At 42.1% G+C, this 28,000-nt stretch overlaps 1 protein-coding gene across 2 annotated transcripts in view; it reads left to right on the forward strand.

Annotated features, from left to right (window-relative positions):
* focad (focadhesin) overlaps positions 1-28,000 on the forward strand; it is a 149,479-nt gene that overhangs the window by 58,870 nt on the left and 62,609 nt on the right. For both annotated transcript variants that reach the window (XM_062449575.1, XM_062449576.1), the window contains 12 exons: positions 2,759-2,968; positions 15,837-15,924; positions 16,038-16,231; positions 19,257-19,517; positions 21,113-21,217; positions 21,986-22,087; positions 22,309-22,439; positions 22,667-22,793; positions 23,275-23,409; positions 23,605-23,655; positions 24,079-24,162; positions 24,303-24,444. In XM_062449575.1, the coding sequence (XP_062305559.1) occupies positions 2,759-2,968; positions 15,837-15,924; positions 16,038-16,231; positions 19,257-19,517; positions 21,113-21,217; positions 21,986-22,087; positions 22,309-22,439; positions 22,667-22,793; positions 23,275-23,409; positions 23,605-23,655; positions 24,079-24,162; positions 24,303-24,444 (1,630 nt within the window). The remainder of the gene's footprint in view (positions 1-2,758; positions 2,969-15,836; positions 15,925-16,037; positions 16,232-19,256; positions 19,518-21,112; positions 21,218-21,985; positions 22,088-22,308; positions 22,440-22,666; positions 22,794-23,274; positions 23,410-23,604; positions 23,656-24,078; positions 24,163-24,302; positions 24,445-28,000) is intronic.

A 28,000-nucleotide genomic window follows, 5' to 3' on the forward strand; every position in this document is an offset into this window, starting at 1 on the left:
GACATAAAAACAGGTATTTTTGGCCAAGAAGTTGTTCAGCTGTTGAAAAAACACTTTTTCAATCATTTTACTTAAAAATGGGAGGTTTGATATGGGCCTATAATTTGTAATTATTTCAGGGTCTAAACTAGACTTTTTTATGAGTGCTTTAATAACTGCAGTTTTTAGGCTTGTGGGAAGACACCTGAGAGAAGGGATGTGTTTATAATTTGTAAAAGATCAGTGATCATGCAGTGTGAAATATTTTTGAAAAGGTGTGTTGGTAGAATATCCAAGCTGCAGGAGGATGTTTTCAGATGTTGTATAATGTCGTCTAGGCTTCTTTGGTTGATTGAATGAAATTGTGTCATGATATTTGAATGGATGTTATTTAAAGATGGGGACAACACATATCCTGTGTTTGGTGTGGAGGCACCGACTGCTTGTCTAATTTTCTGAATTTTGTCAGTAAAAGAGGCAAATCGATTGCATGCCCAGGTGGATTGTAGCGTAGCAGTTACTGACACCGGAGATTTGTTAGTCAACGGTCAGAGAAGAAGGAATGCCTTGCTGCGAAGTCTCTCTTTATAGATAACAAAGTGAACCTGGAGATTAGTTTTTAGCCATCTGTGCTCAGCTTTCTGAAACTCTCTTTTCTCTATTCTGACCAGCGTGGCATTTCTCCAAGGGGAGAAAGAAGAAAACCAGAAGAAAACCTTGCAGCTGCCTACTTGACTATCCATTTGTACAATAACAATAAATATTTTGTTAATAAACTGTATTACTAGACATTTCTATCTTTCTGTTTCATTCCAATAGTAATGTAAGTGATTTTTCACATGTGGTAAATAACTTACCCATTTATTTGTCCAACATAACATTCCAGTGTTTCCCCTATATTCACCTAACAGCGTTGCTACGGCGTACAATAAAAAAAAATGTGATAGAATGCACCAAAAAACGTGTTTTCTGCTCCACAGCAGAGTTACCACCTAAGCCAAATCTTTTACCAGAAAAAACCCTGCTGTAAGCTTTCTTTTATGCTGGATCCACATTCACCACATGATTGCCATCACCAACTCAAGGAGTTGTATGATATGTAACTAGGCGGCTTACAAAATTGTTGAGTTTGGTGTAGAAAAACTTGATTGGCCTGCACAGACCTCTGACCTAAACACCATCAAACTTGGGACAGATTCTAACCATTCGCTAGCCAGGTCTAATCACCCAACAGCAATGCCCAAATTCCCTAATGTTCTTGCGGCTGAATGGGCACATATTCCCACAGACACACTCCAGAATCTTGTAGAAAGCCTTCTCAGAGGAGTGTAAGCTGCAGTGGTGTATAAAGTAACCAAAAACCATACTTGAGTAAAAGTAAAGATACCTTACTGGAAAATGATTTCAGTAAAAGTGAAAGTCACCTATTAGAATACTACTTGAGTAAAAGTCTTAAAGTATGTGATATTTACTGTACTTAAGTATTTTTCTGATATTAAATTTAGTTAAGTATTGAAAGTAAAAGTAAATGCTGTTAATAAAAAAGTAAAAGGTCAGAATTTTGAGAATAATGAAGTTTATTCTTTTAAGTGCTGTGGCCACCATGACCAAGGAAAAAGAGTTGTTTTGAAAATATTAATGTTTATGCTAATTATGATAAATAAACATTAACGTTGCGGCTCATGGGATTAATCTTAATTTACATCAATGTGTTTCCTGAGGTTGGATGGGGAGGTTTTGAATGCCAATATTTCAGTAGCTTTGGGTAAGCATAAGAGGCACTTCATCCGGTACGAAGAATCTTTCACTCCAAAATAAGAATACATTTCTCGCAAATATGGCCACAGGTGTTTGTTGCGGGAGTAGAAAGTGCTTCTATTTCTGCTTCCATCATGAAATCAGTCTTCGTAGAGTGGAATTCTACTCATGTAGTCGTTTGCTAGCTAGCATCCTGGGCATCACTGGGAATCAACAAACCACGGCTTTGAGAGCACTTGTTTGCAATTGCGCATTAACGTGATTAACCAATAATTCAACTTGCAAGCTAGGACCACTGATTCGCCAAACCTGGTTGCTTGCAGTCTGTGTTCCACCACAGTCCCCGACGTTGGTCTCATGATTCTTTTTTTTCCTAAAGATAGATTTGATTTTGTAGCAAGTAACGAAGGCTTCAGGGGAAATGTATCGGAGTCAAAGTATCAGTTTTCTTTGCAAAATGTCACAAAGTGAAAGTCAACAGAAATATAAATAGTAAAGTACAGATATATAAAAAACGACTTAAATAAGCTGTAATAGCTTCAAAGTGGGGACAAACTCCATATTAATGCCTATTAATTTAGAATGGGATGTCTCCTGTATGTGTAACGTGTAGGTGTCCTAATACTTCTGTCTATTTTGTATATTTAAAATATACAGAAATATCTGGTGTAAAAATTAAGTACACCAATTCAAACTTTTCTTTCCAAATATTTGGATGTTTAATATTAGTTTAAACAATAGGTTTGGAGGTGATGTAGTTAAACGAACTACCCCATCTGGGGCAGCCGCAAGCACACTTCACAATTTCCACATAAATTGTACCTTTCTAGTTCTTGAATGCAATTTGAAATTGACTATATACTCTAATTGTGTGCAAGTGAAGTAACATTTAGGGTAAATTACTGAAACCATTAAGTGGTCCACCCTCTTGAGCTATCCTTTCTAAATTACAATGAACGTGTTATTAAACTCACTTGGTTTTGCTTGTGATATGGAGAATGAAATCTGTTTGTTTTAACAGGTGGATACTGTCGAGGCAGTCTTGGAGATACAGAGTTTTGTGGAGGCTTTGCTCCCGACCTTGGGTAGAGCCTCCAGGGACTGTTGGGGATCCATGAGGGCTTGTTTGATTCTGCAGCTGCTCTCTGCCTGCAGGCTAAGCCTGAAGCTCATAGGGGAATGTCATCCCTTGCTCCAATTATTACAGCGGCTCCTACCAACTTACTCAATGGTAAGAACCTCAACAGTGGTTTTATCTAAACATGGCTTAAATTATCTACAAAATATAAAAAACATTAAATGTGTAAGCAGCATTGAGTGGGGTCAAAATAGTTTTTTGACGCCGGGATTTAGATATGGGATTTAGATTCAGATTACCAACTATGTTAGTTATCAATGTATCTGTCATTCTTCAATTAATCGATGAATGAGATAAAAACCCAAATATTATTTCCATGATTTTATAAAAATACAACATGTCATCCCAAATTGACAATACTAGTGCACAGTGCCTGTGATGCAGTCGGTGATTAAGATGTCAGTGAAACACACAAATACAGATTTCTGGAATTATAGATAGTTCAGTGCCCGTGATGCAGCTGGTGATGACAGTTCTTCTCAGTGGTTTTGGTACCTATATTTCTCAGATCACAATTGAAGTTCTCTGTCATCTCTGAAGTACTTGTTCAACCTCCAAATCATATAGTCTAGTCACTTATGCACATCATAAAAGCAATTTATCATAATACTAAACAAATTGCCAATGCTCTGGTACATTATGCAAATTATTAGGTAGCCTTCATTTGTCTTCTGTTTCCTAAGTTATAAATTGCTTATGTTATGTTCATGAAAATGTATTATATTGGTTCTCTGTTAAATTGTCTTACCACTACAAACATCTAGACATTTAGTTCATAATCATTACATGCACAATGGTTGAGCCAGTTGTCATAATTGTTGGCCTAATTCACCATACAACGCTTGCGTGTACAGTTCTGCCTAAGAGGTGTTTGCTATGTTTACATTAACATTTGTATTTTTCCTTTGTGCTATGCAATGCTCTAAAATAGTCTTGTATTTTCTGTTTTGCATTTGCATAAATACGACACGGCAACTGACCGAGGAGATTTGTAAGAACATTGGGCCTCATTCACCAATGTTTGTTTTAATAAATACACACTACACTTACACTTCTGCTCATTTGTAAAGCACTTTGAATTGCCATTGTGTATGAATGCTAGCCTTGCTTTGCCTTCAATTCACATCAATTATGTTAACGGAGAACCTTGCCATCCAATAATAAGTGACTTATCACGGTATTTATAGGCCCAAAGTAGGCCTATTCCGCACACTAGGACTACACCACACAATGGTGTATTTATTGCTGCTGCAACGTTTTGCAGATCGTGCCCTGAGGAGGGAACGCATCTTCCGTGACCATACCGATTTATTTGCAGAGAGTGACGAGTACCTGTTGGGATGCTTTAGGCTACCAAGAGCAGTCCTCATGGATATTTGTAACAGTCATCTGTCTTCTACGTTTTTTTGCCTCAGATTTCAGATCAAACCATTGTGCAGGCCGTGTTGACATCAGTAAAAACAGTAATTCATGTAACAGAATTCACTGATCTATAACAGTATCCCCTTTAAATTGTCTAGAAATTGTCTAATCTGTGCAAAAATTGACCTATTGCAAAAGCCATGCCCCAAAACGGCTTTGACCAGTCCTACCTTAGCTACCGGTCACTACTTGAAGAAGCTCCGTCAAGCTTTCGGTCATTAAGGAGCAAGATGCCATACGGAACATACAAATCTGATAGCAAGTACCCCAGGGGAATCCATGTATCATTCGTTCTTTCATTTTATTTTATTTTAAACGGGCCACTTGCCGAATTTGATTTAGAAATGTAGTTTTTGTGACCCGGAAGTTTTGTGACCCAAATTACTTGTATTTTCCACTAATGTCTGTTAATGGTCAGGGTATATTGTGGCCAATTGTTTTTCCATCATATTTCGCAATTATAAAGGCATATGTTTGAGTCCTGTGCTACCAATTCACGCTTGGTAAATTGCGAGACACACCTATACATGTTTTCGTTTCCCAATTCCTATCACAAAATGCAAATGGGGAGACAGATAATACGTGAGGGGGGTGAAAGGTAGCCTGGTCCTAACCAGACTCTCGTACATTTCATTTGTACAGAGAGTCTGGCCTCGCTCCATTGACAAGTATTGACTTCCTTGTAGGCGGGTACTCTGTTGAAGTTTAAAACTATTGGATCTGCCCAGAGCCACTCTGATCTGCCATAACCAATCGCTAGCATTCGCCTCAGCCAATTCCTTCACCACTACTGTAACAGAGCTAGCTGCCGTAGCTGGAAAATCAAACTGTTCCCGAACCCCATGGGGAGGAGGGCCACAACATCATGGCCACCAACAAAACTCAGCAAAACTTGTTCTTGCTCCGGCTTTAGTTTATAGATATTCAGCAGTGTTGCCACAACGGACCGAATGGCTTCGCTCGCATCTTTCTCCGCCGCCATTACGGAACTACAACACAAACTAGCGCACGACATCAACGTCATTGTTCTCAGCCACTCCCTCTGTTCGCTGATTCGCCGGTAGAAAATCTACCGGAGACAGATGACTTAAGTACCTCATGGCCAGACCTAGTACAGAAGAAAAATCTAAATTGAGCGGAAGTACGTAGGAGGGCAGAGCCAGGCTAGGTGAAAGGAGGGGCCACCATTAAACATATTTCAAAGTAAGAACTGTAGCCTGAAGGTTGGCTTAGTGCGCTACACGTTTGCGCCAGACTGTAAAAGACTGGACGGTAGCTCTGAAAAGTGAAGCCAAAAAATCTTGATCGCCCCCTAATGGCTGGCTGCAGTACAGGTCATAAGTCCCGCCCCCTCCATGTTAGCGGATGGGACATGAGCCAAACAAAAAAATCAAAGTGCACATCAAATTATTTTTCCCCAAAGATGGTTTCTGTCATTTAAGGTAGTTCTTATCCCGCTGATGTATGGTCAAGTGCTCATTTTTCTCATCAGTTTGTTTTCAATTTGTTATTTGCCGATATGAAAATGGGTTATTGTGTGCTTGCGATTGGGTCGGGTGAGTGTATGGGTGGGACCTCGATACAGTGGCTCCAACACCCGATCACTACACAGACTCTAGATCTTGTATGTTTGTGTTTTGTATTGTATTTTATTCATACGTTAAGACACACCAGGCCCAGGTGTACACTCAAAGTAACGACCTCCTCACCTCCAGCAACAACAAAAAACAAGGGAATGCAGAGGATGGCAGACTGAGGGAGGAGGCCATCACACGTAGCATAAATTGAACAGTAAACGCAGCAGGGTCGATCTTGTCAATCTAAAGCAGGGAGCATCACCACGCATGACCACACCTCCAAGACATCTACTCTAGGCGATAATAACAATAATAAATATAGCTGCAGGCAGCATAGGCGGTTTCCTCCTCAACATTGCAAACTATATAAAATATATAGTTATATATTATATATATATAGATATATGATAATATATAGATATATATTAAATATGGTCAGACTCTGGTCCCATTAAACTACACAACATGCACAATCAGGGTGACCAACAGGATAATCTCAACTAACAAACAATGACATTACACACTTTTTACTGAATGAACAATACAACTGAAATCCATGGCACGGCTCTTGTAACCAAACCATTTTCCAAATATCTATGTTTTTTGGCATGCCGCACTGCATGCTGGGTACCCAAAGGCACTGACGCTACAATAGGTGTGTTCGACTTCATGTAGCTGGCTGCAGCCGGCTGACTCGAAGCAGTGAATTCTGGTTAGACTTTTTGTCCGACTTGAGACGGCGCCGAGGCTAGGTCACTGTGACGTATCCATCAAAGTACCGTGAGATCGATTTGAGAACAGCCAGCTGTGTAGCCGAGCGCATTTTCTGAAGAGCAACTTCACAGGTTCTAATGAAGACATAGCTGGGGGTCAGATGGCTGAGCGGTTAGGGAGTCGGGCTATTAATTAGAAGGTTGTTGGTTCGATTCCCGGCCGTGCAAAATGACGTTGTGTCCTTGGGCAAGGCACTTCACCCTACTTGCCTCGGCGAGAATGTCCCTGTACTTACTGTAAGTCGCTCTGGATAAGAGCGTCTGCTAAATGACTAAATGTAATGGCTATTTCATGATAGACCAGGCCCAGACTCACACACAACAACTTTGACGAGTGTTTTGTATTTATTCTGACACCTTCAGTTTAGCCAATGCTCGAATCCGGACCAAACTGTTTAATTTAATTAAATATTTGTTGAAGAAATGGTTTTAGTCCGCCTCTTCACTAACGGAAAGACTAAGTTTAATTGGGTTTAATTGGGGTTAGCGATTGAGTTCATGACTGACGTCAACGCAGCAAACCACGCAAAGCTGGAATGTCCGACTTTACAAAGCTGTTTTTAACCCCTCCCCAACTGCAAGCGGCAACTCTCGCCGGTCGTTTCATGCAGCCGCAGTCGATGTGAAACCCACCTAATATGATTATTGAGCTGTGCCCTGACTGCGTGATATGACGAGATGCTAGTGACGCGCTAAGGTCTCAGAGTCTCCTGCATGAACCAGTTTTGCCCGATTAGCAAGCTATTTCTACTAATGTTTTGTTAGCGATGGAATGGTAATGCAAGCTAGATAAAAACAATGTTAGTTAGCTTGGCTAAACTGGTTTTCATAGCAACAGAAATCAACAAATCAGATCAATTGAACTTTATTCAGAAAGGGGGGGGTGGTGGGAACATATACAGTAAAAGTGAAATGGAACCTGGAGCCTTGAAGCTATGCGCATCTTCATTGTTTGTAAACACAAGACCCCATCTATATGTAAATATAACATCCAAGCTAGCAATTTCGCCAAATCTGACTGCAGTTTTGTATACCATATGTACTGTGTTATTTACATTTAGTCATTTTTATTTAATCATTTATGGTTGTTATGGTTGTTTGAGTTAAAGAACTTGAAAAATGACAATGACATTGACTTGCGTGACATTTTAACATTTCAAAACCACATATCTTACCAAAGATGCTATAAAAGAGCTTAAAAAAACAATTGATGAACAACAAGGCTATGTAGCATGAACAGTTCTGACTTCGAGGCTGCGTCAACTGAAACGACACAACGTGAAACATATGTAGACACTCACATGATTGATTTCACCATTTATTCCTACACATGAACAATGGTTTTACATTGGCAGAATGGATGTACATGGGGAAGCACCCGCCTTCGCTGCACATGCATGACGTGAGGTGGGAGCAACGAGTTAAATCCCCCACGGGGAGTACAGACAGACAACATGGGGGAGAAGGGGATGGCGGAGGGTGGCAGCAGCGCAGACAGTAGGTATCGACAATGCGTGTGTGTGCATGGTGCGACTTTATAGCGCCGCCTACCGAGCTAAGCCTATGGCCTGAGAGCACGGCGATGGGTGATATGACTGATAAGAGTGCCATGCCTGAACATGCTTCGCTCATTTCAGTCAAGACACTCACGTGATTGATTTCACCATTTATTCCTACACATGACAAATGGTTTTACATTGGCGGAATGGATATACATGGGGAAGCGCTCTCCGCCTTCACTGCACATGCATGACGTGAGGCGGATACTATGTGTAGAGCGGAGCGTCGCTCCTCCTGAGACCACATGACATCCCACCATTTACTCGTGATAAAAACTATGTTTTCTGGATGCCCGGTCATGCTATCATTACGATGACTATGGCTATGTGTGCATATCCTTGATATAAAGGATATCAAGGATAAGAACGGGGATATGTTATCTAGTGGGAAGAAAACTAAATGTGTGAAAGCACACAGGCAGCCACGCCCCCACCATGCTGTTCCCGGCCAGTATACGGGTATCCCCTGAGGTACTCGCAGATTGCCATAGAACGTGCAGCATGCATTCACATTGGCAGCGGAGCTCCCACAAGATATTCTAGCAATAGTGATCCGGTAGCCTTCTCATCCATACAGGGCAGATTTATGCTACCTCCAGAGACCCGTCCTCTAGCGCCCGTCGGCGACCCCAAGGATGTACGCAAAGGCGTCTGTGTGCACCAGATGTGGGATGTTACTTGAGGATGTGAGACAAATGTGTCAGCGGAGCATCCGCTGTTCCCTGGAAGTCCAGGGCGTCTTAACGAACCCATGTAGACACTGTGGATTCCGATGGCTTATTAGCGCATCAGAGCACGTCTGCGGATCACCACGGCTACATGGGGATCCGAAGAGACATACTAGCAGTAAAATGTACGAAGCCACCCAGCCACAGGAAACATGAGGACCACATCGGTTAATGAAGTCCAGGACACGCTCAGCTTGAGCGCCTAGAGTAAGAACATCCTGAGCGTTGTCTGATCAAGCATCTTTATTGTGAACCAGCTGCGCAGACATTGCTCACACGGTAAACACATCCGTTTCAAGCGCTCATCAGCTTCTGCGCATCCACAATGTCCGACGCGTTTGGGCGCTCTTAAGCCGATGACGTCCAACAGGTCATCAGTTTCAGCATAGACGTGGGAACCTTCGCAGAAGCGGAGGTGGCGCCCCAATCCGGAAGGAATGCGCTGTATGCAGCTCTGGGGCAAGCCACAGTGCTCGCACAGGTTCCGGAGCCGCTGCGTGAACCACAGCTCACAGAGAATGTACCGCAGTACCTAGAGAATTGAAGACAGGCAGAGTCATATGATTTTAATGTGGAGGTGCACACACCCAACCTCATATAGCTACAGGCAGACAAAGCATGCTGCTGTAGCACCTCAGCGGAACCAGCCAACCCTAGTCTAACACGGTTTGGTGGAACTTGGGGCATGCCAGGCCGTTAGGCGACGCGTGAGGGCGTAGCACGCGGAATTCCTGCAATTTGAAGCGAGATAGGGAATCAGCGCATTGGTTGGCGAGCCCAGGAACGTATGCTGCGCGCAATACGAAATTGCCCAGGACGCTCGTCCAGGTGAGGCATCTGAACAGTCGGTTAATGAACGGCACCGAAGACCTTCCCTTATTGATCATATGGACTGCCGCTTCGTTGTCGCAGAACACCTGCACCATCAATGCTCCCACAAAAGACAGGAGAAGACAATCGGGTACAATTCGTGAAGCGCACTTGAATAGTGCTCCGGCGGTAGGGACAGGATCTCCGCGGGCCATGCAGCACAGAACCATTCACGACCGTGATAACCCCCAAACCCGACGGACGGGGCGGCATCTGTGTAAAACTCCAGGGTGGTGGATGTTTATACCTCATCATCACTTCCCCGCAATCGACCAGACGTCTGTCTAAAAGGTTGGTTGCACCAAGCAATATCTGAACAAGGTTGACATCCATACCTGAAAGTATTTGGCTCCTGAGGTGCAATGACACGCCAGCCGCAGGGGACGGGAGCGGTGCACCGGAGGCAGCAGCCGGTACCGCCGAGGCCAGGCTCCTCCGTGGCACCACGTCTCGGTCGGAGGCCGCAGGAGCACCCACGAGCTTGGAGAAAGTCGGAACGGGAACCCTTGCCACGCCAGCCTCCAGGACGGCGATGCGGGAAGCCATGTCGCAGAAGGGAAAGCTGGATGTCCATGAGGGCAGCCAGCACAGGATCACCCGGGGCGCTCGTGGACGGGATTGGCTTCCGGATGCAAGCCCTCTTCGCGGGCAGCACGGCAGTAGGACGGAGCGGAGCCCCGCTTCCCTTTCGCCAACGCTTTTCCCGGGGGAGCTCCCAGGGTTGCGGATGGAGCAGTTGCGACGTATTCCAGGAAGAACGGGAACAGTTCCTCGTGGCTGCATCCCAAAGGCGGTGTTATTCCCTTGTCGTCCAGGATCCTGGACACTGGCCAGCCCTTAATGTTGGCCACTTTCCCGGCCAAGCGTGAACTGTGCCTGACTTGAGTCCTCGCCGACTCCATCAGCGCAGAGATCCTCCGATGGAGACCCGTCAGGGGGCTGATCAAGACAGTCCACCAGATCCTCAGAGAAGCCTGCATCGTCCGGATCCGAAGAGGAAATGACGACGCGGAGACAACGCGAATACAATGATCAATACAACGGACCGCACAGCACTGGCAGTAGCGCAGACAGTAGGTATCGACAATGCGTGTGCGTGCATGGTGCGACTTTATAGCGCCGCTTATCGAGCTAAGCCTATGGCCTGAGAGCACGGCAATGGGTGATATGACGCGCGCTGCCCGAGTGCCATGCCTGAACCTGCTGCGCTCATGCAATGGCGTCACCACGTCACTTACACTAAAGACTGTCAGTAACAAATTAACAGAAACTTAAAACACAACACCCTCCCCAAACAAGTCCAATGACTTGATAATTTCCGTGTAGGCCCATACTATAGCAGTTTGCAGACATACAGATGAGACTCAGGAGAGTGAATTAGAGATAAAGGTAGTGGGAGGGTAGTGTTGCACTTTTCTGCTTCTCTTTTTCGCCACTCCTATGAAACATTTCTGGGGCGCCAGTCCTTTTGCCTGTTAGTGCCTGCAATGCTGGGAAGAAAACGATATGACAACAATAATGTTTAAGGTTACTGGCCTTTTTAACAGTAAAACTGGCCCCAGCTTGGCCCCCCATGGTCTAGAACCTCCCCTAGCTGCATTGCAAATCAAGACAAGGGCCTTTTCAGAAAGTAGACCTACTTGATTGGAACTAATTGTTGTGTACACATTTATATTCAAATTATTAACAAAACAACAAGAAAAATGTAATGTGGACAAAGCTGCCCTCCTAATTGCATTCACTTGTGTGGAACAGATCAAGTCCCTAGGGCAATGTGGCACTTATTTATGGACACATGAAATATGTGCCACAGGTGCAAATTCACCCTTATGTTAATAATTTGGCCATTTTGTAATATATTCCTTAGTGCTTATCACCCTATACAAAGACATATATTTAACAAATCAATTTTGTATTTAAAGTCAATCGGAGCTACGGTTCAATTTGAGAAGAATTTTGTCATTTTGGACAAATCTTTATTGTACAGAAAAATCTGCCCGTTATAGGTTCTTGAGGCTTTTTTGTTCCTCATGAGAAATAAGGCATATACACTATACAGTTAGGTCCATAAATATTTGGACATTGACACAATTTTCATCATTTTGGCTCTGTATACCACCACAATGGATTTGAAATGAAACAATCAAGATGTGCTTTAAGTGCAGACTTTCAGCTTTAATTTCAGGGTATTTACATCCAAATCAGGTGAACGGTGTAGGAATTACAATACATTTTATATGTGGCCCCCCCCTTTTTAAGGGACCAAAAGTAATTGGACAATTGGCTGCTCAGCTGTTCCATGGCCAGGTGTATGTTATTCCCTCATGGGAGTTCGTTATTTCATTGACAAGGAGCAGATAAAAGGTCTAGAGTTCATTTCAAGTATGGTATTTGTGTTTGGAATCTGTTGCTGTCAACTCTCAATATGAAGTCCAAAGAGCTGTCACCATCAGTGAAGCAAGCCATCGTTAGGCTGAAAAATCAAAACAAACCTATCAGAGAGATAGCAAAAACATTAGGTGTGGCCAAATCAACTGTTTGGTAAATTCTTAAAAAGAAAGAACGCACTGGTGAGCTCAGCAACACCAAAAGACCCGGAAGACCACGGAAAACAACTGTGGTGGATGACAGAAGAATTCTTTCCCTGGTGAAGAAAAACCCCTTCACAACAGTTGGCCAGATCAAGAACACTCTCCAGGAGGTAGGCGTATCTGTGTCAAAGTCAAAAATTAACAGAAGACTTCACCAGAGTAAATACAGAGGGTTCACCACAAGATGTAAACCATTGGTGAGTCTCAAAAACAGGAAGACCAGATTAGAGTTTGCCAAAAAACATCTAAAAGAGCCTGTACAGTTCTGGAACAACTTCCTATGGACAGATGAGACCAAGATCAACTTGTACCAGAATGATGGGAAGAGAAGAGTATGGAGAAGGGAAGGAGCTGCTCATGATCCAAAGCATACCACCTCATCAGTGAAGCATGGTGGAGGTAGTGTTATGGCGTGGGCATGTATGGCTGCCAATGGAACTGGTTCCCTTGTATTTATCGATGATGTGACTGCTGACAAAAGCAGTAGGATGAATTCTGAAGTGTTTCTGGCAATATTATCTGCTCAGATTCAGCCAAATACTTCAGAACTCATAGGACGGCGCTTCACAGTGCAGATGGACAATGACCCGAAGCATACTGCGAAAGCAACCAAAGAATTTTTTAAGGCAAAGAAGTGGAATGTTCTGCAATGGCCAAGTCAATCACCTGACCTAAATCCAATTGAGCATGCATTTCACTTGCTAAAGACAAAACTGAAGGGAAAATGCCCCAAGAACAAGCAGGAACTGAAGACAGTTGCAGTAGAGGCCTGGCAGAGCATCACCAGGGACGAAACCCAGCGTCTGGTGATGTCTATGGGTTCCAGACTTCAGGCTGTCATTGACTGCAAAGGATTTGCAACCAAGTATTAAAAGGGACAATTAGATTTATGATTGTTAGTTTGTCCAATTATTTTTGGTCCCTTAAAAAGGGGGGGGCCACATATAAAATGTGTTGTAATTCCTACACCGTTCACCTGATTTGGATGTAAATACCCTGAAATTAAAGCTGAAAGTCTGCACTTAAAGCACATTTGATTGTTTCATTTCAAATCCATTGTGGTGGTATACAGAGCCAAAATGATGAAAATGGTGTCAATGTCCAAATATTTATGGACCTAACTGTATATCAGAATTTTGGGACCTTCGGGCTGCCAATGGCATCACTTTGAAAATGGGCAAATTGGGGCGTGGCCTGGTCTCACGTGGCCCATGTTTGGTATGGTAGTTACTAATGCTCTGCAGTTTCAACATGCCAAATTTCTCAACTTTTTACAGTAGTGGTCTAGGGGCTGCCATTGACTCCCATTGCACAAGAATAATACCACCATTAACAATAGGGTTCTCCTACCGGAGGAACCCGAATAATACCTTTAGAGGTGCATTTCAAGGCACTCAAAGTCACCTTACAGCATAACAACATATGAATAAAATACAAAACATTACAAAACATACAATACAAATTAAATATACAGATCAAGTAATAATATCAGCAAACGTTATTCTAAACAGATCACAATACATACACTACATGGACAAAGGTTTGTGGACACCCGAACATCACACCCATATGTACTTGTTGGACATCTCATTCCTAACCTATGGGCATTAATATGGAGTTTCAGCTTTTTTGCAGCTATAATAGCTTCCCCTCTTCTGGGAAGGCTTTCTCCAAGATTTTGAAATGTGTATGTGGGAAGTTTTGCCCATTCATCCAGATGAGAAGTTGTGAGCTGAGACACTGATGTTGGACGAGAGGGCCTGGCTCGCAATCTCCATTCTAGTTCATCCCAAAGAGGCTCGATAGGGTTGAGGTCAGGACTTTGTGCAGGCCAGTCAAGTTTGTTCACACCAAACTCAACAAAACATTTCTGTATCTATTGTGGGTTATCATGATTCCTTGTCACTAAGCATGTGTGACAAAAATGGCAAATAAAAGATTCCACCTGGAATCCATCTTCTTCCAATAGGCTAAAGGCTATAAATATATGCTATCATTAGTGTTATAGTTGTCAGATGACTATTTGGTCAACATTTGGCCATAAATAGGCCTGCTATAGTTGTCTGTTGCTTTGATAACTTAAAAGCAAATGCCAAAAAAAAAAATTACGATCTGGTAACTGAAAATACAAAAATATATCTGACACCTAGGCCACAGTACTTACTTTGAAATATGTTTAATGGTGGCCCCTCCTTTCACCCCCCTCACGTATCTGTCTCCCCTTTGCCGATTTTGTGATGGGAATTGGGGAACGAAAACACTTGTAGGTGTGTCTCGCGAATTACCAAGCGTTAATTGGTAGCGCAGGGCACAAATATATGCCTTGCCAATTGCGAAATGTGATGGAAAAACAATAGGGTATATGTCGAACGTCACATGACTAAACCGGAAAACAGGTCTCACCACTTCCGCTGCTGTGCTAACCCAACGGCAAACCCAGCTAGTTCACATAATCAACAATAACATTATTATTATTATGAGCATTTTGGGCGTTTTAAATTATTTAACTGTGAAGACCATGTATTTATCCAAACCGTTTAAGTACCAGATGTTGAAAAATCCGAACAGTGATTTTTACTGCGTACCTCAGTGTGAAATGTCCGGAAATCATGCCAATTTTGCCAAAAACTTTTTTGGACTTGGGTGATTTTGGCGGGAAAAGTTCCACTTCCGCATTGCGGTCATGAGTAAAACCAAACTTGAAGTGAATTTATATGCCTTGATTTTCTGTTTTCCCATTTTGGTTTTGAAACAGAAAAACCGCTACAGAACTAGTGATTTCTGTTTTTCTGTTCTGGTTCAGAAAAACAAAAAACAAGTTTGTTTTTCGTTTTTTTCGATTTGGTTTTGAAACGGAAAAATGAAAGAACGAAGGGTACACAGATTCAGGAGTTTAGAGGGGAGAGTCAATAATGTTGTCAACTGACGCTGTATCTTGCCACTATATGATAATATTAGCAGTAGTTAATCATACTAGTAAGTAATCATCTAAAATCCAGTTTTGTGAGTATTATCTCACATCTAACATAGCGTTAGTTCTACTTAGACCATGACAACAGATTACTAGCCATCTACACTCCAACAGTATGTATTTAGCTCTAGTAAGTGGTAGTGATGTGTCGTTCGTGAACGATTTGTTCATTTTGAACAAATCCTTACACAGACTCGGGAGTAACAAGTCCTCAAAGAGAGATTCGTTAATTTTCTTGTGGCCGCGCATCGGGAGAGGTAACTTGTTTCCTCTGCTAAATCAATGCAGGTCACGTGAAAAAGGATCCAAAGACTCGTACAAAGACCCAGTCGGGAAATGAACGAATCATTTCTGTTTCCTCTAGCTACCAGTTCTGAGCCTATGCAGGTCACGTGAAAAAGGATCCAAAGACTCGTACCCAGCATATGAATTTGCCGTTTGCCATTCACACTTTGTTTTCTTCATTTTAGGAGTTACCAGTAGAGGAGGTGATGGTGGGTTTGGCCCTTCTCCTTCTGGAGGCACCAGCATCCCAACAGACAGCACTATTAAGCCTGGGTAATTCCTTCCCCCCCCCACACGTACACAGGAAAATTATTTACGTACTCCTCATTCTACTGTCTCTTTGTGTCTCCTTAAGTCATTCTACTCCATCTTTGTGTCTCCTGAAGCCCTCACTCTGGCCCCCCCTGAGTCAGAGCGGACCCCATGGGGCACTCCTGTGCTGGTGCTGCCCCTCCTACAGGTGGTCTCCTGCTCTGCTCTCATGGAGCCCCTGACAGACCCTGGCACTTACTCACAAAAGCAAAGCCTGGCTCAAAGCCTCCTGCAGAGCACTCAGCAAGAGACCCTAATGCCTACTGAGGTATTCCAACCACCACTAAGATGGGCACAGAATCTTAGATCAGTGTTTCCCATACATTGATTTACCGTATTTCTTCGATTAAACGCAGCCCTCAAATAAACGCTGCCCTCGAAAAAACGCTGCACCAAAAATAAACATTTTGTAATAAACGCCGACCTCGATTAAACACCGCACCAAAGAAATCAGAAAACTGTTATTTAAAGGGTAAATTAAAACGCAGCATTTATTACACAAGTAAATCACAAGTGTAAAATATATGAGGTTGCTGACTTTGCCCCTCGCAAATTCACCTTTCATCAACCCCAAGTTCGCATGCTACAGATCTTTTGCTGCTGGTGAGTGCTTTCTGCACAGCTTTCTGTTAGAAAGCTAAAGTGTAAGAAAGTTTCGGCATGCTGCTTCAGATTTCTACACAATTTAGACACACACGCGTTTCAAATTTAAATAGGCTTTGTGTTTGACCTCCTTGTATATTTTTTGTTTGTCTATGGCCGCACTGCAGCTACAATTCACCAAATCTCTCGAACTAATTAAACGCCGCCATCGAATAAACGCCACCCTTGTATAAACGCTGCACCAAAAATGATTATTGTGGAATAAACGCTGCAGCGTTTAATTGAAGAAATACGGTATTTGTGGCGGCCCTGTCACTTTTACTGTTTTAACATGCAAAAAGAACATTTGTAATTCGCTCAGCCCCTTCTTTCCCCACACGCGTTCTCTCTCACTACAACAGACCTGTCTTTGAATAGCCCCCTCTCTCCGTGCACACTCTGAATCAATGCGCCTTTTCCCTCAGAGAAGCCGATGTTATCCCCAACTGGTTTCCACACTATCTGGTTCCCCAGCTTTGCGTTCACGTATCAGTCTGCCTCTATCACCAAATTTGTCACAAATTCACAAACATTACTTGCGATTTTCAAGTCGGATCTCATATTTGCTGCGGCGAATATGAAAGTATAGGCTATGTGCGCACTACATTACATCCATTCAAAATAAATGGAGACAAAATAAAACATTTGCAGGCTCTCATGAAGTGGGATTCGATCGCACTACTAGAGCAAAAGCACGTATTACACCAAAGCCCATTGCTTTACACTGCAAGCTATTCTAGCCCATAAAATATTTGCTAAAATGTTACGCATCTATTAACTACGTTGGCCTTCGGGTAACATCTTGTTTTGGCTTCTTCTGAAACAACTGGTTACCATAGACACTACCCGAATGTAGGCTACTAATCACGTATTTGGGGTTGTTTCAAGGCAATAGCCGTATTTTCTACGACATCACAGCTCCTTCTGACACCACATATTAAAAATTCATACAAAGAACGTCGCTGCTAACCCAGACAATACGATCAAAATAGGCTACGCGTAACCCTTTGAAACACAACATGGGTCTATTCGTTTCCTATGCGATTTGGTGTAAGGGCTGAGTGTTTCTTCGCTATATCTTTTGAAATCAATTCATTTCATAATTTTATATTCTGATCAAATGTAGTGAGCACTGCATTACAGCCATTCACGCCATAATAAATGGAAGCTAAGAAAATAAAAGATTCTCAAGCTCGCATGAAGTGGGATTCGATCCCACGAGCAAAAACACATCCATCATTGTAGTCCATTTCATTACAACGCGAGCTACTGAAGCTAATGGAAAATAGAATGATTCACTCACGTACTTATTAACTACGTTGGCCTTCAGGCAACATGTTTTGGTTCTTCTGAAATAACTATTTACCGTAGACACTACCCGAATGTAGGCTACTCATCACGTATTTTGGGTTGTCTCGAGGCAATAGCCATATTTACCACGATATCACAGCCTCCTAATGACACCACATACTGCAAAGTAATACTTAGATCATATCTGTTAACCCAGACAATATCAGCTTAAATGCGAACACTGCCGAGTAGTAGCCTATACATGTAGTAATATTCTACCCGCAACACAGTACTGAAGGTGTCAAATTTATTTGTGACTAGCATCCAGGTAACTTTGTGAGGTTTCTATAATACATCCATTTGTATTTTATGTCAAACAAACACACAACACTCATGTAATGCCATCATATTGTCTTTATTATGTGAAGCACACATGTTTGTATGAAGTACTATAAACAATGATTACATCTAACATCCAGGTAACTTTATGGCTATTGCCTCGAGACCCCAAATACGTGATTAGTAGCCTACATTCGGGTAGTGTCTATGGTAACCAGTTGTTTCAGAAGAAGCCAAAACAAGATGTTACCCGAAGGCCAACGTAGTTAATAAATGCGTAACGATTTAGCAAATCTTTTATGAGCTAGAATAGCTTGCAGTGTAAAGCAATGGACTTTGGTGTAATACGTGTTTTTGATCTAGTGCGATTGAATCCCACTTCATGAGAGCCTGCAAATGTTTTATTTTGTCTCCATTTATTTTGTCGTGAATGGATGTAATGTAGTGCGCACATAGCCTATACTTTCATATTCGCCGCAGCAAATATGAGATCCGACTTAAAAATCGCCAGTAATATGTTTGTGAATTTGTGACCAATTTGGTGATAGAGGCAGACTGATAGGTGAACGCACAGCTGGGGAACCAGATAGTGTGGAAACCAGTTGGGCGATAACACCGGCAAGAGAATCAATCCAATCAATGTGTCCAAAATGGATACATTCAAGTTTAATATAACGATATTCATAGTTAAATATATTCGGCAAATATAACAATACGAGTCCAACGTAATGTTTATATTACGTAAAGCTCAAAAAACTATTTGGTGCTCAACGTGTGCTCGCATTACTTGTTGAAGTCCCTATCTACACTCACATCTAACCGATACTAGGACATTTTGGGCTGAGCCTCTAATTTTTACTACGTCTGGCTCCGCCTCTGCTTACCGCCACAAATATAATCACATTCTGTGGGAAACACTGTAAATGTAGCATGCCCCAAATAGGGCCAGATATTTCTAAATTTGCTTCCTTTTCCTTCCCCTTTCAACCCCCATGTTTCCCATACCATTCTCCCCTTCTCAGGGTAGTATTGAGCTGACCTTACCCCTCAGCCCATGGCACAATGAGTTACAGGTGGTCACACGCGTGTTACGCAGGGTGACAGGGGATTTGATAGCTGCCAGAGAGTGGCTCCTGTCAGTCATTTCAAATCTGTCCTCCAGCCAGTGCGTCCCCAAGCCTCTGACACTCATCGTTGCCCACCTCATTGTCACCGGCCATGGGGATGTCTGTCAATTGGCCCTGCAGGCTGCAGTGGTCATCGCTAACATGGACCCCGCACAGGTAGTAAAGTGCATACTCTACATAGTCAATACTGATGTTAGGATTCAGTTTTAATTACTACCACCACACAATTAAGTTGGTTAATTAAACAAATGTTTGACAGCCTTTGTTTTAAATAAATGTATGCAATTTCTAATATTTTTTTATTCATGTGCGTCATTCATGGCTATATTTGCTTAAGAAGTATTGTAGTTATAGAAACTGAAATTTAAGACATATTGTAAGTAGTCGTGTAATGTATTGTTTTTACTAAAGTTATGTATAAGTTATTTTGTCACACAGGGATGTGTTAGTGTAGAGATTAGATATTAAAATTTGTAGACACAACCCACAACCCTTGAGGACTGAACATTTTGCCACCTGTTCTAGCTAGATACTGAGAAATGACTTTGTATTTCTCCTTTATTACCATTGTTCATTAGAGGGCTTAGTGTTTGGTTTGGTTTTATAATTGCTCCCAGAGTGCCAGTTGCTCTGGTTGTTAGGTGGGGCAGAAGTAGGTTGTTGTATGCTCCATTTGTAATTCTGCACCTTCTTGGTTTGTTGCTTTGCATCTCTTGATGATACCCTAGCATTTTATGGGTGTATTAGTTTGACCCTTTGCCATTGATCCCAAGTTGTTCTCTTTAACAGGAACGCTAACAACTCAACCACAGATGCCTTTGTAGCCTGTAGACGAGCGTACTGCAGTATCTTTCAATCTTAGTCTTTCCTCTGAATGTGTCTTTTATCTTTCACTTCTTCAAAGTGGTTAAGCATAATTTTAGGAAGGGATTTTTGTCATTTTACTTGTGAGAATATGGCTTAACTGTCCTCCCAAAAATCCCTGCCTTTAACCATCCCCACTCATCTCGATGAGGCATTGAGATTTTGAGGTTGCTTGGTGATGGGCCAAGTGCCACAAAGCAGAGAGCAATAACTGTTATACTAATGAAGTTGCATTATTCTATGTAACCAAAACTGGGTCAAATACATTGATCAACTATTTCTGAGGTTTTTCCAATGTTTGCATTGTACAAGAAAAACTCAATCTTGCACAGATTGAAATATTTTGGGGGATAATTAGCCATTGGTTCACTTTCTTTTGTCTCTTTTCAACGCCAGCACTTTTAACAGGGAATTTAGGTTTTCCTTGTCATAGTCCTCATTTCCTATAACAACTTTTCAATTCTGTACACTTAAATTGCGCTGAATTAGGATGATGGTACCCCAAATAGATGACGCTTATTTGATGGGGGTGATGGTTTGTTTAGTGTCTTGGAAACAGTGAAAAGGTACAAACTCACATTGTAGCTAAAGTAGTTCGGCAAAACCCCAGTGCAGCCACTTCTGAAAGTTGTTGTCTGGTGGTCCAAGTCTGTGTAGTTTGTGGCATTGCCAAGATGGATTGGTTTCAACAGTCTGTGCAGTTTAGCTGAGGCAGTAATGATGTGGATGAGAAACTGTCTCCTCTTGAGTCTCCCCCCACCAACCACACCTCATAAAGCACTTGAAAAGACATGCTTCAACAAGATCATCCCCCAGCCCCATTTTCTGTCTCACTAATGCTCTGTCTACCTCTGTCTCTCTCCAACCCTTTGTCCCCTACTCTGCAGGTCACATCCCTTCTTCCTGTTATGTTGTTTAAGCTTGGGAAGAAGTGTGACCCAGCCTTGACTCACACTATTCTCTATTCTTTGCCCAGTCTTGGGACCCACAAGGTAAAGTGCTGCATATGTCTGGTCAGCCTTTACAGCTTGTGACCTATTCAGTTGTTACACAGCCATTACAGATCGTAGCTCAAGAGCCCTGGAATAGAGATGTTACAATACATACTTTGTTTTATTGGTAATGTTGAACCATGTCATAATGCAACAGTGTGAAGATAAGTCTAGATGATTACGAGTATAAGTGTATACGCTTGTTTAATATGTAGTCCAATTGCTGACATGTTATCATGCATAATACCCCCTATTTGAATTTTCGAGACAGAGAGGGGGACAGAGAGGGGAACTCAACCATGCCAACTACTGCTTTCTAGATCAACAAATGTCTTATTATTTGTCAACTCTATCTTCATATATACTCAGGTTTCAGTGTTGCTCAAACTGTAAGAAATATGATTTCCAGTTAATATTTTGTGTTTGTGCACTTAATAAAATGGGGGGTGTTTCAGTTGAAATGTGGGGTGTTTGTCCCCTGTAACTGAGGCTCAGGAACAACATAATGTTTTACGTTTATTTGGGGCACTTAAGAAAAACCCAAGGTTTTGAATTGAGGAGGTAAAATTGTATTGGATTATATTGAGCAATCTTTGAGTAGTAGTAAATTAAGTTAAGCCAATTCTGGGAAAGCAATCATAATATTTGACTGGACCAAGTTATCATCTTCAGTGTAAACATAAACATAACTCGATTGAAGTGTAGGGGCTACCTTCTCAAAAAAAATCCTTGTGGCTTTCCCCTTGTTGAGGTTTCTGTGGCTGTCAGTTGGTTGTCCCTCAGGTGCTGCACACTCTCCAGATCCTTGCTGGCACCTCTAAGCTGCGTGGAGTGGCTTTGCGCCTAATGACTGCTCTTTGGGTGAAGCAGGTCAGTTTAAGCAGTTGCGTCACCAGCTATTAAGCTTAGTCTTTGAGCCTGTGTAATTTGTATCAATGTTCTTTTCATGAAAAAAGGTTTTGGTACTGATAGGTGTTCTTGAAAAATCCACATAAATATAAAAAATGGCCAGTCTATTTAAGATTAGTTTAGAATCTTACAATTTATGTCTTCGTTGGAGTGCTATATTTTTTTCTCTTTCTTCATTCCAGGACCGTGTTTACCCTGAGCTCCAGAGGTTAATGGGCCAGCTGGACAAAACGTCTGGGGTGGTGGGAAAAGAGGACCAATGGGAGCAGGTCTTGGCCCGAGCAACATGCATAAGAGACATCTGCAAGGAGAGGTGACTTTTACTCTGTCCTTTTTGCTGCTCCAAACCAACATTTGGAATATGCTCTCTGGGAAATTCAAATGTGGCTAATAAAAAAACATTTTTTATAAGAAAATTGTCAACCTCAGATGGAATCAACTCTGTTAGATATTTTGTTTTGTTTATGTCCTTCATTTGTGTGAGTGATATAGCAGCAGTTACTTGAAGACAATCATTCTAGTGTGTGTGTGTTTTTACAGGCCTTACCAACACGGAGGTGATATGCTGGCTGCTATAACACACATTCTAACCCAGTGTACCAGGAGTGACCAGGCCACCCCTGCAGCCCTGGCCCTGCAAGGTCTACACGAGCTCTGTCGAGCTGAGGTGTGTGAAACATACATGCGTGCAACATACTCAAAGAGACTCATGAGTGCAGGATAAATATTTCCCTCTGTACCAGTTAATAACATACAGCAACACTAGAAGAGCTGAGCTCCAGTCATTTGACTGCAGTTGGGAAGAATTTTATTTTATTTTTTGCAAAATGGATGGTGTTCTTTGTGTTTGCTCTCAAAACACAAAGAATGCCTTTTTATGGGGCTTGTTTTCAGATTTTGGGGGGTGACACTGTCAAAAGATTTGCAATAAACAAAATACACAAATCTACCTCCAAACATTTTACTGCTTTGCCTTTGGCTGTGCAAGAAGCTCCATTTAGCAATCATTGTGTCAGCAACAGCATCTCTGTCTGAAGACTCTGTGGCCTTTTGACCGCCTAGCCGCATTATAAGTAGGGAAAACTAGTCTAGTGTTAAAACACAGTTTGTAACAAACTGGATGTGTTTTTTAATCAATTGCCTTGCAGGTAGTAGACATTTTTTCTATGTGGAAGACCCTTGGCTCCAAGCTGAGCTGTGACTCCAGAACCCTGGTGATTAAGACCATAGCTGACCTCCTGGCTTTGGTCCCACAGTTGACTGTAAAGTCTGAAGAGTATGAGGTACCTCTAGAAGTGTTAACATAATACTTTACCATACTTTTATACTGTACTTACTGTGTTTTAATCTCTAAAGCTAACTTGTTTGGTTTGATTAAATGGGTTAGTCACTACAACGGCACTATCATTTTATTGCCTCATAATATCCGTTGTCAAGTACTCTTTTAACTCAAAAGTAAATGTTTTGTACTTTCTCAGAAACTCAAAGAGCAGGTGACCAGTTTGCTCTGGGGCTATGCTCTGAACAAGGTTGGTGTCATATGTCATAGTGTATAACCCTTATTATTTACATATTTTTCCCACTTTCTTATTTTATTCAGTACTTACATATTTAGCTTGAGGCAAGTATACTTTGCTGGCTTCCTGAAATTACAGAAGTGGAGTAAACTGTGTGCAGGGCTGCCAACTTTTCCAAAAACCTTTACTTATCCCATCAGATGTAGATTGTAGGTTTCAGTCTGTGATGTCTAGACCAGACCAATACTCTAGCCATTGGATAATGTGTATGGGACCTATGACCATCAGTCATATTAGACCCATGTCCTCCAAATTTGTAATTGTGAGCCTATGTTTTGATGAGACAGAATAAAAAGATTATATTCGACAAGACAGTAAAGAGTGAGTGAAAAGATGGAGGTTTTGGTTGATTGTTAATCCCTGTATGTGTTACAGGACCATGAGGTGGCCAGCTGTGGCTACAGAGCTCTGTCATATTTTCCTGAGGCAGCATTCACAACCCTGCACCTACCTGAGCAGGTAGGTGCAAATGATTTATAGATGGATGCTTCAGATTTATATTTAATTGAAAGCTGTGTTACGATAAAATATTCTCATTCAATGCCCCTCCTGTGCTTTGATGTTTGCTGTGATTAATGTTGTGCTGTTTTTCATTTTAGGCTAGGCCATCAGCCAAGCTTCCTGAAAGTGAAAAGGGTGAACAGGACATTGATAAAGAAAGTGAGAATGAGCCAGATTTGTCAGTTCCAGGTTCATCCTATGTGAAGCTTATTGGTGTCACCTCTTCATCAGTCTTACCAGGTATTTGTACCCCTGAAACTAGCTTTTGTGTTGATTTCTATTTTTGCATCCAGTTAAAATATTTTTCTTTCCCCTCCGACGTCCTTACTAGGTGGAGGAAATCCAGTAATCAACATTTGTAACTGTTACTAGTATTGCTTGGAGCAAAGCAGGATTTTATAATCTGTCATAGTTATCAGTTTATCTCGTGAATTGTAGCTGCAGTGCAGCCATAGACAACTTCGTTGCTGGCATTGTGACAAATGAATCATGCTGCTAAAAACGCAGGTTTCATTTACTACCGCTGACCTCCTTGTCTATTCTTTGTTTGTCTATGAGTGCGGCAACTCCCTTTCTCATTGGCTATCAATTAGGTGTGTGTTGGTAGTACAACTGTCTCAAATACATTGTGTAGAAATCTGAAGCAGCATGCCTAAATGTTCATACAAGTTAGCTTTCAAACAGAAAGTTATGTAGGCCCTACATGTGTAATAAATACAGGGGTTGAATTTAACCAATTAAATAACCATTTTCAGATTTTTTGGGTGCGGCGTTTATTCGAGGGCGGCGTTTATTACACAACGTTCATTTTTGGTGCAGCGTTTATTCGAGGGCGGCGTTTATTCAAGGGTGGCGTTTATTAGAAGAAATACGGTACTTGCTTACTTATTGTCAAGAATAAATGTTTTCCTTTCCCTCCATTGATTGTGTGTTATTTCAGTGGCGGTGCTGAACTATCAGAAGGCTATAGTGAGGGAGAAAATATCAGACTGGAGATACTGAAACTACTGGTGAAAAAGTTTGGCCTTGACGATTCCTCTCAGCAAAATTGTATGGGTGACCGATGAGGGGGCAAACATTTAATTAGCTCTGCGGCCATACCAGAGATTGGACTGCATTAACCATGTCATTAATACGGTACTGCACCATTGGACTCGACATTGCCGAGTTATCCAAAGCCGACGGTGCTCCGGACATAGGAGATACCATTTCTGCTGCTAATGTAACCACTGTGGTAAAGACGGCACTGATAGGCACAGAATCGCAGTCTTAACTAACGTCACTGTGTCCAATCCCGACCGCTGTAAACCACTATTGTCCAAACCCGAACGGGGTTTGGACACTCAGTTTCCGGTCTTTTTGCCAGCATTTTCTTTTGCTATCGCCAGCAAAGTGTAAGTAGTATTATTTTAGGCATACCAAACAATCTACGTGTAAAATTTCATGAACATATATGGACGTTTACATGTCTAAATAATATAGGAAAGTTACTTTGGCCGAAAGACCACTCGGCGACACTCATATGAGTGTATTTCAATGCTAGCTTAACACTACTTTGTCTTGCCAATGAAAATACACGATCATGTGTGACGTGATCTGTAGTCGAGGGGAGGAAGGGATGGGGGCTAGCAAACTTTGAGAAGAGTTCAACAAAACATCCAGCAGGTGGTGGTATACAGTCAAATTGAGATTTTATCGCATAGTTTGGAGATGTTGAAGCGTGATATCTTATTGTGGAGGACATAACTACGTCCCCGGATATGTTGACAGCATTGATGGTCAGTTTGGTGACCCTGGATCAAGTTAATATCCCCAGAAAAACAGCAGCGGCCAGTGTTTAGAAGTGCGGTCGGGTTTGGACAAGGGTAGCGCACGGCTAATTTACCGGCGCCAGCGTCTTTTGACCGGCTCTAGTAAAGGCTAAGCTAACTCTAAATTTTTAAACAATATTTAGCTCGAAAGGTAAGAAGTTAAAGCTTAACGTGAAATCAGTAAATCAGCTGAAGACGTGATACGATTATTTTTATCAATATTTGAAGTGGCATTTTATTAGAATGTTATCTAAAAACCGGTCGGGATTGGACACAGTGACGCTACAGTACTACAGGCTAAACATCAAAGCTAAGCTAATGGCAGCATGTAGCTACATGATGTGAGCAATAAACTAAACAAAATAATACAATTGAATCACGCAGTTTGCGTCGAGCAAAACGTAGGCATGTTTACGTTACATTAATTACATTACACTTGCTTTTTTACATACATATATGTATTTCACAACTCAGAACCGAAATTATAGGAGTCAACTTTAACCAACCTGTTTCATCAGCCGTTTATTTCAGACTGATGAACGTGCGTGCTTGCAGACACATGGGGGAGGGTCTTAGCCTCAAATGTTACATAAAATGAATGTAATTTAAAACGTCTACATTAAAACATAAAATTGTACATTAATACACTTTTTATAAATCAAACAATGCTAAATATTAAAATAATAAAATAATGATGTACCATATGTAATGCTCGACCCGACTACCCACGTGGGCTGATGGAATTTCACACACTTGACCACACAGTCACACTAAGTCATTAGTGAGGTACGTTAAACAGTCGGGGTTGGCTGCGCAACTGTCAACAACATTGCTGCAAATGGGAAACACTCGGTTCAGTACGGTGTACGTCACACTGACTTATATACAGGCCATTTATCATGAGCTCCATGAAAAGCTGGAGGCACGAGGAGATAGCGCGCGCATTGAAAAAATAGCACCGGACACTGGGCTTTTTGATAGACTTTCTGAAGCCGTTTTATGAAGCATAGCGGGAACATGAGGGAGTATTACACTTAATAGTGTGTGTGTGTCTGGTGTGAGAAACTGAAACGCCACTGTCAGCCCAATGCCCTGGACTCCCCTCAGCAAGCTGTCGTGCATAAACAGCACGAAGACGTAAAGCGTAAAGTGATAATACAGGACCTCCACAAGATCGCAACATTCCTCTGGCCAAAATTTAACCAACCATGCCGTACATGCTCATGCCCGCACTCTTCTGCAAACCATGGCTGCTGGTACACCAGATGTGGAGAGGGGTTGCAGGGGTGTCCATTATCCGGTGATATACGGACACCTACTACAGGGTATCCGCAGGGTCTTAAAAAGTATTAAAAGTTGATAAATCAATTTTTGGAAAATTAAGGCCCTTAAAAGGTATTAAAAAGTCTTAATCCCGATTTTATGAGGTATTAAATTTTGTTCAAGCTTTGTCCAAAGAGTTTGACTCCAAAAAGTGCCTGAATATATGTATTTTCCTCCCCATATTATAAACAACGACATCCCAGCTAACACAGTTACGTTGCCCTTACGTTGCCGCAACGTCACTCGATGACCAAACATACGTTGCCGCAACGTCTTTGGCGACGTTGCGGGACCGTGCATCTGTGGGACGCCAGAACGTAACCGCAACGTAATCTTGTGACGTTGCCAGTCCGTAACCGCGACGTCGTGGCAACGTTATTTTTCCGACGTTGCCAGTCTGTAACCGCGACCTCCTAGCAACGTAATTTTCCGACGTTGCCAGTCCGTAACCGCGACCTCCTAGCAACGTAATTTTCCGACGTTGCCAGTCTGTAACCGCGACCTCCTAGCAACGTAATTTTCCAACGTTGCCAGTCTGTAACCGCGACCTCCTAGCAACGTCATTTTCCGACGTTGCCAGTCTGTAACCGCGACCTCCTAGCAACGTCATTTTCCGACGTTGCCAGTCCGTAACCGCGACCTCCTAGCAACGTAATTTTGTG

The sequence above is a fragment of the Osmerus eperlanus genome, chromosome 23 (assembly GCF_963692335.1).
Source record: "Osmerus eperlanus chromosome 23, fOsmEpe2.1, whole genome shotgun sequence".
Classification (NCBI taxonomy): Eukaryota; Metazoa; Chordata; class Actinopteri; order Osmeriformes; family Osmeridae; genus Osmerus; species Osmerus eperlanus.